A 12,666-nucleotide genomic window follows, 5' to 3' on the forward strand; every position below is an offset into this window, starting at 1 on the left:
GATAGATGTAATAATCCACATGTAGTAAGCCTTCTTGCCCCTTATATGCGCTTTAGTAATGTATAAATATGTACGTATTTATACACAATTGACACGTTAACTCTTTTTATACTTTATTAAAATACAATATCGTTCTGTTGTAATGTGTTTTGTGTATTGCCATAAGAGATTTGTTTCAATGTCAGGTTCCACTCATACAGTAGACTGTAGAGCCACCATATAAAAGATGCTCAGCACAAATTAAAGCACTCGTCTGACATTTGTTTATACGGTCAATACTTTGGCGGAATGTAATAAGTGGTATGAATCCTATATTATTCTATTATTAATAACAGTATTCTATATTCTTTACAGAATGTGTTCTAACGTCTCAAATCATTTTTTTTTTTTCAAACCAATATGATGTAATATATGGCGCATGCGCGGTGTGCACCACACAGCCATTACTAAAAAACGGCGATGTAGTTATATTGGACCTCGCTATAAACGGATATTTTTATAGTGTTAGCTAAGACAGAGATCAAAACAAATTTGATTCAGATAACTTCCTCGACTGTCACCTTCTGCGGACCTCAAGATACGACCGAGAGCTGCAAACATCCCACATCATCATCATCACCATCAGTATTTGTTTACATCTAGGCGTATTTGATACAAAGTTATCTATATAGTGAAGCTGATATCATGCTGGGCGATGCTTTTGGACATCGTGTTGACTCAAGCGTGGAGAATAAAGCAATGAAGATAAGTAGATCAAAACAAGCGCTCTTGAAGAAGAGAGGACGAAACGTTCACAGTAAACACAACAAAGCATCAGCAAACATCAACAAAAGCAGCTTTAAATCCCCATTAACCACCCATGAAGAGCTCAGACCAGCTCATTCTAAACCAGCCACGAATAAACAGGTAACATGCTTTATTATTGCCCTGGTAATAGCAAATTTAGAGCATGTGCCTTTGGCGCTTCCGCATTTTCAGTGTTCTTTACATTGGACTAAAGGCTTATAGTATGTGTAGTCAGTGGTTAGCTGGTTACTGTGTGATTGTGTTAATTCTGTTAATAATCTGTAAATAGGTTGGTTTAGTTTAGTGGTTAAAGCTCTGGGTTGATAACTGAAATGTTATGAGCTCGAATCCCACGAGGCTTGATCTATAAATCAACACCCTACTGTTGAATCCTGGCAGACACTACTGATCAGCATCAAGAGTGACTGAATCTGTAATAAGCTTATGATCTCTATAATTTGGGGTTCAATCACAGAAGATGTTGGAACCATTTGTGTTTTGTACTGATTCTTTTTTTTTCCTCTTCCTCTTCTTCATCATCATCTTCTTTTCTGGCATAAAAATGTATGGGCGTCAGAGACCGTAAATCGTAGAGACCCCAAACTTGGCAGGACAGTCCCAAATGTTTGCATCTGCTCAGGTGCAAAGACACACATCCGTCCAACACTATAATAGGCCAATTTGCATTTTGGATCTTAAATCTGGAACCCTGGGGGCCAGAAAGAAGATTATTTTTGCACCTGCATCCTTGAGTCTGATTTCATTTCCTTCTATAATTTTTTTCATCTGAAATTCACCAAATTTTGCACATAGCAAAATATTTTGATTTGTCGTCGTATTGCGAAGATATAACTGAATTAACAGTATGGTCCTTCTCACTTTTCGTGAGTTGACCTTTATCTCCTGAACTCAGTGTCCAAATTTAAAGGGTTAGTTCACCCAAAAATGAAAATTATGTCATTAATTACTCACCCTCATGTCGTTCCAAACCCGTAAGACCTTCGTTCATCTTCGAAACACAAATTAAGATATTTTTGATGAAATCCGGAGACTCTCTGACTCCTCCATAGACAGCAATTTAATTACCTCCATCAAGGACCAGAAAGGTACTAAAGACATGGTTAAAATACTCCACGTAACTACAGTGGTTCAACCTTAATTTTATAAAGCGACGAGAATACTTTTTGTGTGTAAAAACAAAACAAAAATAACTTTATTCATGGGCGTGGGAAGTGGGGGTGCTGCAGCACCCCCTGTTTTCACAGGACAGTAAATGCAACGTAAATTTTTGTTCAGTTACATTTATTCATTTTTATCATCTAATAATTTGTTTGTAATATTCACTTTAAATGGGCTATAAAAATGTTGTTGGTTTTTTTTAAACAACAACTAAGATCACTTTACGGGCTCAAGCATAGGCAGACTTTCCAATAACTTGTTTTTCAGTGTTGAACAATGTAGCCAATCACAGACAAATCTGTTGATTTCTGGAACGCAATGAGATGTTAGGATCCACTCACTGCTCAAAACGCTCAGACCTTTTTGTTCAGACCTGAATGCTTTGCAAATCCTGATTAAAAAGTGCAGACATTATTATTAAAGAATCATTGTGCAGTCATTGAAGCTTTGTGAGATCGCAACAATCTTTCATCTTTTTAGTGATTAAAGAACGCTCGTTGCGTGCATTCTTACATGCAAAATCATGCACACAGCACTACCTGTGCTTGGTTTTATGCTTCTGAATGTTGTTGATACTTTAATAACAAATATAATGTATCACCGTTTATGCTGGATCTGTAGGTTGTGGCTAAGCGACACGTAACTTAAAAGTGGAACATGGAAATCTCATGGATGTACTGAAAAAAAACATTTTATACTTATTTGTTTAAACGCTTAGGCTAATGTATTTCCTGTGTGCAGTCAAATGTCCTGTGTATGGGATATGCAGTGTTCTTAGCGATTTTTTTTTCTTCTTTTTTTCTCAGCGATATGCTTGTTGCTTCTTTTTATTAAGTATATTAAATATATCCCCCCTCCCTTGTCAGAAGGCCGGCTCTGTATTAGTCGACGATGTACACATGAGCAGCACGACGCATGAGTCTGATGCTGTCGCAGGAGCCGGCCAATAATGAGTCATGTCGTTTTTGTGCACAAAAAGTATTCTCTTCGCTTCGAAAAATTAAGGTTGAACCACTGTACATTATTAGGCAAGTTGATTTTCTGATCATATTTTTTTTCCAGGCACATCTTACCAATTCCAATCCACATTCATCATAATAACTACTATTAATTTCATTTATGAATGAAATTTTTATTTAATTATCATTTATAAGTGATATATAATTGTTCATGAAGGCTGGAAATGAAAAACACCTTATATTCAGGTGTGCATAATTATTAGGTACGTTTTCTTTTACAGATAAATTGAGCCAAAAAAAGACATTTAACTCAGACTGAAAAGTAAAAAATTATTAAATGCCCATGAGAAGGATGCAATACTACGGAGCCCCGCACATGACGTGCAGAAAAAAAAATAGTAGGCTAACTCATGCGCACACTTTACTAATTCGTTCACCCTATTTATAAATCATGCACACGATTTAATAATTTGTTCCCTCGATCCTAAAAAATGACCCCAGATTGAATGACAGACATATTGAGAGTGACTCTTGAAGGACCAGCACCACATTTTCTTGTACCACTCTTTATTCTTTAATTTATCTTCCAGAATCTGGCAGTAAGTTTTGGGAGATCATTTTTATTCCATATCTGCAAGACGGACTTTTCAGGATAAGAGATGGAATAAAAATGAGCTCCCACATCTTACTGCCAGATTCTTGAAGATAGAATCTTAAAACAGTGGTACAAGAGGATGTGGTGCTGGTCCTTCAAGAGTCACTCTCAATCTGTCTGTCTATAAAGCCTATAAAAAACAGTCTTCATGTATGTTACAACACTTCAGCTTGTGATTCTTATTAAGTGGGGGTCACTTTTTAGGATTCTTTACCTAACCCAAGTCTCTGAGATTCTGACATCTTGCAATTCTGGAGACTCCAGGTAGGTTGCAGTTCTGGAAAATGGTGGCGCTGGAGACTAAAGGGATCCTAATGGTTTCACACTTAATTCTTCACCTTAAATCTTAATTCTTTTGCAGTAAACATGTGTCTTTCCTTTTCCACCTGTTTTTGTCTGACCCAATGAACATTTCACTGTCCAATGCTCATGCTTTAACTACAATTTCTACTATTGCATCCTTCTCATGAGCATTTAATAATTTTTGACTTTTCAGTCTGAGTTAAATCTCTTTTTTGGCTCATTTTATCTTTAAAAGAAAATGTACCTAATAATTATGCACACCTGAATATAAGGCGTTTTTCATTTCTTGCCTTCATAAACAATTATATATCACTTATAAATGATTAAATACACAATTAATAGTAGTTATTAAGATTCATGTGGTTTGGAATTGGTAAGATGTGCCTGGAAAAAAATGTGATCAGAAAATCAGCTTGCGTCATGTGGTCTTATGGGTTTGGAACGATATGAGGGTGAGTAATTAATGACCGAATTTTAATTTTTGGGTGAACAAACCCTTTAAAGTGATAGTTCACACAAAAATGAAAATTCTGTCATCACCTACTCACCCTCAAGTTGTTTCAAATCTGTATGAGTTTCTTTCTTGTAGAGTAGTACTATGACAGTCAATGGCTACCATCAACTGTCTGGTTGCCAACATTCTTTAAAATATCTTCTTTTGTGTTCAACAGAAAAAAGAACTTCATACAGGTTTGGAACAACATGAGGGTGAGTAAATGATGACAGAATTTTAAATGAAAATTTGAATTATCCCTTTAAAAAAAATTCATAGACCACAGGACATTCCGAGGACACATAACCGTATGATCAGTGAAGTTGAAATCTTCTTTGGTTGGTGTTATAACATTTCCTATAATGTGACTCAGCTACATTTAAAAAAAAAAAAAAAAAAAAAACTTGGCTGCCAACAGATAATCAAATTTCAGCAGCTAAAACCTTCAATTATGAATGTCCAACTATGGACATTCAATACAATACGAAAATTGACATATTTGTACATCATGTGAAAACTAGTATGTTCTATTTTGTGAAAATAGACCAAAAGATGGCACTGTAATAACCAACTTTACATTTTCTCTAATAAATCTGCAACCTTACGTGATATAATCAAAATTCTTGTTTCTTTTAAATCATTGCCTTAAAGGAACACTCCACTTTTTTTTGAAAATTGGCTTATTTTCCAACTCTCCTAGAGTTGAACAGTTGAGTTTTACTGTTTTTGAATCCATTCAGCCGATCTCCGGGTCTGGCGGTACCACTTTTAGCATAGCTTAGCATAGTTCATTGAATCTGATTAGACCGTTAGCATCTCACTCAAAAATGACCAAAGAGTTTCGATATTTTTCCTATTTAAAACTTGACTCTTCTGTAGTTGAGAGTATAGTTCCTAGCCATATCAGCCTAGAAAATCGCAACTTTTTCATTTTCCGTCGGTCTTAGTACATGATGTAACTACAGAAGAGTCAAGTTTTAAATAGGAAAAATATCAAAACTCTTTGGTCATTTTTGAGCGAGATGCTAACTCAACTGTTTAACTCTAGGAGAGTTGGAAAATAAGCCAATTTTCAAAAAAAGTGGAGTGTTTCTTTAAGCCTTAAAGGTAAGGTAGACAATTTGTTTTATAAACACTTTTTGTTGTCTTCACATCCTGAAGGCAATCAATAATAGAAGTGGTCTCAATATTAAAACATGTACATACTGTATATCTTCTGTGGAAGTCTCGGGACCAAAAAATGTTTGTCCAATTCGATGTCCTACCTGCCTGTCCATGCACCCTGCTCATGCAGACATCATCAGCGTGTCCCATGAGGCTATGCAGAGTTGTAGACAGGCAGTCACCGAGCGCCGCAAACAAACAGCAGCCCCCTTTTACAGTTCCTCCTGAACCAAAACAACAAGCTTTTGCTGCGTTCACACCATGTCGTAACCAGTGTTGGGGGTAGTAACGCGTTACTTTTTAAGTTTACAACAAAAAATCTAAGTTCCTTTTTCAAATAAGTAATGCAAGTTCCTTTTTCACTTTTATTGACTGACAGCTCTCCTGTCCCCATGTTGATAGAAATAAATCCATTGACATTAGTGTCCATTTTCTTTAATCCAGAATGGCAGCACAGCTGAAAGGTTTGTTTGAGCTGTGCCCTCTACTGTACAGGCATAAATATGCATTTCCTTTAACCTGAGGCTTATTCATTTCACTTTTGGTGTGAAAGGGCCTTTACATTTGCCAAAAATAGAATTTTGTTGTTGTTGTTGTTGTTGTTGTTGTTGTTGTTGTTAAAGAACAAAAAAGCAAGCCCAGCCCATGTGAGAAAAAGTAACAAAAAAGTAATTCAATTAATTACTTTTTTAGGGAGTAATGCAATATTGTAATGCATTACTCTTAAAAGTAACTTTCCCCAACACTGGTTGTAACGTAATCAAAAGATGGCAAACAGTGGCGTTCTACCCAGAGCTGTTCACGTCCTCAGACTCGGATTTATGCATTTAGCAACACTATCAACGCCGAAATGAATCAGGTGGTTCAAGTAGAGCTCTGTAAGTTGTTTACGTTTATTATTATTGTAACGTTTTTGACATAAAACGTAGATTTTGACATAATTTAGTGTGTTTTTGTCAGTTCAAGTTGATAGAATTTTTTTAAGAGAACTCAAATCGGTACTGGTGCACTGTCTGAGAAGCGGCTTTCTGTGTGTGCGTTTCAACTGTGTACGTACAGAAAGTCGCTTCACCGTGTGCCAATACCAGTTCTCTTTTGCCTCTTATCTAATGAATGATTGGCTGATCATAGGATAAGCCTACTTATCTCTCGCTTCATGGAGCTGGTGAGTGGAACCCACATAGCGAGATCATATGATGTAACTAGCCAAAGGATGCCAGAAAAAAAAAACAGATGTGGCGTTATATGTGTTATATATTACATATTGTTTCAGCACCAGTTTTTAAAAATGCTACAGAAGTGGGCATGGTAAGAGACTGACAACACAACAATGGCTTCTGATTTAGACAGTTTTATTTCGCTCTCATTGAGTTGCATCAACATTTCCCACAAATTCATGCTGCAATTCACCATTGCACGCAACAAACTGAACAAATATAGTATACATGGTTTGGAAGCTCATTGTAAATTACCCAAATACATACACATCCTGTGACAGCTAATATAAAGCACAAATAAATGAATATTTGTTCACATTTGTACTCTGCATCAAATATAAATATATGAATATGCTGTTGCATCTTTAATAAATTTTGAGGCTTATATTTTTCTGCATCTTTATATGCTGTTTAAATGGTTATGGGGCTGAAAAGACTAGTTACGCTCACAGTGTGGATGAATCGTGTTTGTGTCGAAGATTCAGGATCTATTGAAGCGAACTTATGTGACGCACAAACTCAAAACACAGCGAAACAGCAAAAACAAACACTGATGTTTGATCCATGAATGCATCTCTGACTTACTGTTTGCAATCATATAGTTTTAAGTGCCTGTCATAGGGAGTCAACGCATGCTGTCGTGAATAATTATGCGAGGCGTGTACTCTTATGATAAGGACATGCAGTCTCATGAATAATTATGAGACACCGTAAAAGACCCCCTAGTCTCCGCCTGACCTAATGCGTAAACATTATGGGAAAAGTACTAGCTGTAGCCAGATGGGATTTAAACTTTGTTGGCTGAAGACCCTTATTTGGTTTTAAAAATGTACCAAGCACAATGTTCTCTCACCATTCCAGATTTCTAACATGCACTCGTCTAACATGCACATTCGGCGTGGGCTTGTGTATATCAGAGCAGAAACGAAGGCTCATGCTCTCCTTATGTTTTTCCTTGGTCTCCAGTCACGTTCATATGTATATCAAGTGAGCTTATTTCAACCATTAGTTCGAAAGATCTGAAAAAGCCCATATATTTACCTACCCATAGACCCTCCCCTCAAAGAAATCAGGACAGAAGTGGTCGAAAGTGGACAGAAGAGACTGATTAAAATACCAGGTGTAAACGGGAATGTGTCTCCCTCGTCTACTTGTGATCCGATCGACCAAAACACATCTTAATAGCAGATGTGAACAGCGCCTTACATTTCAGTATCAAATTAGGTCACTCTACATTTTTTATGTAACTGATTTAAAAAAGCTAGGAACAGTCTTAAAGGTGCCCAAGAATGCTTTTTCACAAGATGTAATATAAGTCTAAGGTGTCTCCTGAATGTGTCTGTGAAGTTTCAGCTCAAAATACCCCATAGATTTTTTTTAAATTAATTTTTTTAACTGCCTATTTTGGGGCATCATTAACAATGCACTGATTTACACTCGGCGCCGCCCCTTAAATCGCGTGCTCCCTGCCACATGAGCTGTCGACTATATTACAGCGCATTTACAAAGTTCACACAGCTAATATAACCCTCAAATGGATCTTTACAAGATGTTCGTCATGCACGCTGTATGCATGCTTCGAATTATGTGAGTAAAGTATTTATTTGGATGTTAAAGTTTTATTCTGAGTGAATTTGAGGCTGTCCTCCGTGGCTAATGGCTAATGCTACACTGTTGGAGAGATTTATAAAGAATGAAGTTATGTTTATGCATTATACAGACTGCAAGTGTTTAAGAGCGACGGCTCTTGTCTCCGTGAATACAGTAAGAAACGATGGCAACTTTAACCACATTTAACAGTACATTAGCAACATGCTAACGAAACATTTAGAAAGACAATTTACAAATATCAGTAAAAATATCATGCTATCATGGATTATGTCAGTTATTATTGCTCCATCTGCCATTTTTCTCTGTTGTTCTTGCTTACCTAGTCTGATGATTCGGCTGTGTGCAGCTCCAGACGTTAAGTGGCTGCCCTTGTGTTATCCCTTTCATAATGTTAGGAACATGGGCTGGCATTATGCAAATATTGGGGGCGTACACCCCGACTGTTACATAACAGTCTGTGTTATGTTGAGATTCGCCTGTTCTTCGGAGGTCGTTTAAACAAATGAGATTTATATAAGAAGGAGGAAACAATGGGGTTTGAGACTCACACATGTCTTTTCCATGTACTGAACTCTTGTTATTTAACTATGCCAAGGTAAATTCAATTTTTGAATCTAGGGCACCTTTAAGCTAGGAAGACTAGTCTTAGCAGTTTATGCAACCAGCCCCAGATCGCGTCAGTAAGGCCCCGTTTACACTAGTACGTTTTCATTTTAAAACGCATTACTTTTTATACGGTTACGCCTGTCATTTACACTACTCCAGTGTTTTCGAACTTTGAAAATGCTGCAGACCCCGTTTTAGTATGAAAACTACCGGGGTTGCTTTTCAGTGTAAACGGACCAAAACCGAGACTTTTGAAAATGAAGGCATTGCTGTCTACATTATGCTTCCGGAACACGGACAATAACAGATCAGGGCTGCGTTTCCCAAAAGCATCATAAGCTTAAGTTGATCATGGAGACTGTTGGTGGCTATTGCTCCATGATCAACTTAGGTTTACAATGCTTTTGGGAAACGCCGTTTTAGAACTAAAATGCACTAGTGTAAACAGGGCCTAAGACACTGTTCATTTGTTCACTTTTTTTATACTGCGGATTCTTTTTAAACAAGACACAGTTCGACGTAGGCTTTACAGAGAGACTGAAAATAAAAGATGATGCAGTGATAACTACATTGAATTCGACAATGATGTCGCAACACACTGCAAATGTCAATGTTTATGTTTTTCACTTTATCGAAAAGGATGAACTAAGAACAGCCTATAAGAACGACAGTGAGACAAACGATGGTACATTCATTCATAATCCCGTTCACACAAAACACCGTTAAGTCATCCTTTGCCAATTATAACTGTAGTAACTCCAAGTACGTTTAAACTGAGTATTAAAGGCAGGAACAACCAAGACTTGACGGTCGGCCGCCGGGCATTTTTTCTTCGTCGGCCGACTAAGTTTTCTCAGTGTGTTCCGCACCGTCGGCTGAAGTTGGTCCTCGTTGGCATTTTTTCAATACAATGAATCTGGATCGATCCTAATATTTTGTCTCTCTAATCAATTCTGAGCTTAGTTTTAACAGCAGATGGTGCTCTAGGCTAGTTTTTAACCGCACACTCTCAAACGCTCACAAAGAAGACTGCTGGCTGAAGACTGCTCTTGCGTTTGACTGAGTCACGTAAAGGCAGGAACACACCAAGCCGACGGTCGGCCATCGGGCATTCTTTCTTCGTTGGCCGACTAAGTTTTCTCAGTGTGTTCCACACCGTCAGCTGAAGTTGGTTCTCGTTGGCATTTTGTTCGGCCGATTGGAATGTTGAATCGGCGTTGGAGCTCGTCGGTCCATCTGATCATTCTGATTGGCTGTTCAGATACTGCCACCTGATGGTTTGGAAAGGCATTTCATCTCACGCAGGCGCAGAACTGACGTGCTACTTGGCCGTCGGCTGTTTAGCGTTGGTTTGGTGTGTCAGGCCAACTTTGGACACAGACGCTGCCGACGTGAGCCAACCCCGCAATCTGCTTTTGTCGCCACTAGTTCGTCGGCATCGGCTTGGTGTTGTTCTGGCCTTAAGTGGTTAAATGTACTTGCACCTCGGCTCAGAATGCCTTTATGATGCGAGATTTGTAATTCTACATTTGTAAAGTGGTGTGTGTAAAGGAACTGGAAGCAGGCAGTGTATGGGTGTTTCTAAAGCACGTGTAGAAGTGCCATCTGCTGTTTTAAAAACTAACCTCAGAATCGATTCGAGAGAGAATCGCAATACATCGGAAAATATCAGAATCGCTTCAGATTCTTCATATCACGAATCAAGAATTCGATGTATTGTACCAGCCCTATAAAGCATATATAATATGTAAAATGTTTCAACTACATAACAGTATATTTTTATCAACCTTCAATGTTTTCAAAACAATTCCACACATGTAATGGTGGGGATTTTGAAAATTATTTTAATATGCAAAACCTTTAACCAATCCTAGCAGTGTGCGTTTACTTCCAAGTTTTGAATGTGGCATGCCCATCAAAATGGAGCTTGATTTTCAAAACAAGTGATTTAGAAGATTTGTTAAGCAGTACTGTGAAGTGCACCCATTAACACCACAAATGATTTAATCACAGACACTAGAAATAAATGAGTATGAACCATGAGTATGGTTTCTGGGCACAATATAAATAAGAGAGCTATGAATAGAGATCTGATCAGCTGTGTTGTGTGACCTGTTGTCCTGACACAATCCTAATGGTTTCCTTAGGTTACGCTTTATTTAAGTTGACGTTGTTACATTGTAATTACACATAAGTACTGTGTAATATTAATTAACTACATGTACTTTATGCTTAAGGTTAGGATTGGGGTTTGGTTTAGGATTAGTTACAGAATTTACTGTTATTACTACAGTAAGTGCATGTAATGTGTCATTATATCATCTTAAAATAAAAATGTTACCTTTTCTTTTTTGTCTTCAGCAGCTGAAGTCAAAAACAGAATGTGATGAACGAGGAAGCCAGTCCAGCAGAGCGTCCTGTCCACAGCTCGAGCAGGCTTGAGCAAACCACCGAGAACCTGAACAAACGAAGACAGTGGAGCAAGCAAAGAAACATGCCAGACAACACTCAGCTTGCCAAAAGACACCAGAACTCCATGAATACAGAGAAGAGCCCGCTGTACCCGGCTGAGGGCCTCAAGAGGGTGAACGCTTGTCCTTCTGAGCTTTCATCGGAGGCAGATAAGACTTATGCTGGAGCAAAGTTCAGCGAGCCGCCCTCACCCAGCGTCCTTCCCAAAACCGCCCAGGCACTGGGTGGGAGATTGTGTTCACCAACATACGGCTGCACAGCACAACTGCAGCAAAGAGCAGATGTCTGAGCACCTGAAAACCTTGCTGAAGGTCCAAGCAGAACCTTGAAAAAGATGGGACTCTTTAGTACATGATACGAACTGGTAACATCTTGTTGCAAAGAACTATTGAAGCTTCCTTGTTGTTTCGGAAAGCACCCTTGAGTTAAATGTGAAGACTTGTGGAAGTGTAAAAAATCTGAGTCTGAGATTTAATGTGTGAAGATTTTTTCATGTTAATTTACTTGAAAAATCTATTTACTTTTGTTATTGAAATTCATAGTCCTGTATCATGTTTTTTTTTTTTTTTTTTTCCATGTAACACCAGTATACGTGTTTGAAATGTTTGAAAGTGTTGGGAAGGATGCCCACTTCGACAATCGCCAATGAAGAATTGGACAGCTGATTGTAAGAAAATGTTTTTTTTTGTTTTGTTTTTTTTAACCTTATATTGAAGCACACTGAACAGCAACTACTCATGTCAATCTTCAAGCAATGATATGTTTTATGTCAATTGCATAGTTTGTTTTTAATTGACTGAATAATGTACCATTTTGTACATGGTCTGTTAGTGTTGGGATGTCACGCTTGATTTTAAACTCTTCAAACTCATTTTCTCACTGCCTTTCAATGACAGTCTTTTGTATCATCTGCATCAGTTCAAAAGTGAAAAAAAATATACAATAATAATTTTTATCTTTTTATTCTGCTCATTTTGAAATAAAGAGTTTTGGTCCCCAATATTTTTTTTTTTTTTTTTTTTGAATTTTATACTTAAAATGATTGATGTTTGTGTGCAGTGTTGCAAGTTTTCAGATCCTAATGCAACTAATTATCCCATTACTGAATAATCAATTTATCACAGCTTATTTTCTAAGCACTCAAAACTAATTATTTTTGCATCCAATCAAAGGCCAATAAACCCCTCAAGTTAAAGGGGGGTATAATGCTATTTCATGTAT

At 37.5% G+C, this 12,666-nt stretch overlaps 1 protein-coding gene across 1 annotated transcript; it reads left to right on the top strand.

The window, feature by feature from the left end:
- Window positions 1-101: 101 nt before the first annotated feature.
- pnrc1 (proline-rich nuclear receptor coactivator 1) lies at window positions 102-12,445 on the top strand. The gene is given in 4 exon segments (XM_048206215.1): window positions 102-906; window positions 11,335-11,391; window positions 11,393-11,647; window positions 11,649-12,445. Coding segments are annotated over 4 exon segments (660 nt in total). The 5' UTR covers window positions 102-684; the 3' UTR covers window positions 11,775-12,445.
- Window positions 12,446-12,666: the final 221 nt, after the last annotated feature.

This window comes from Megalobrama amblycephala, linkage group LG11 (genome assembly GCF_018812025.1).
Source record: "Megalobrama amblycephala isolate DHTTF-2021 linkage group LG11, ASM1881202v1, whole genome shotgun sequence".
NCBI classification, from domain to species: Eukaryota; Metazoa; Chordata; class Actinopteri; order Cypriniformes; family Xenocyprididae; genus Megalobrama; species Megalobrama amblycephala.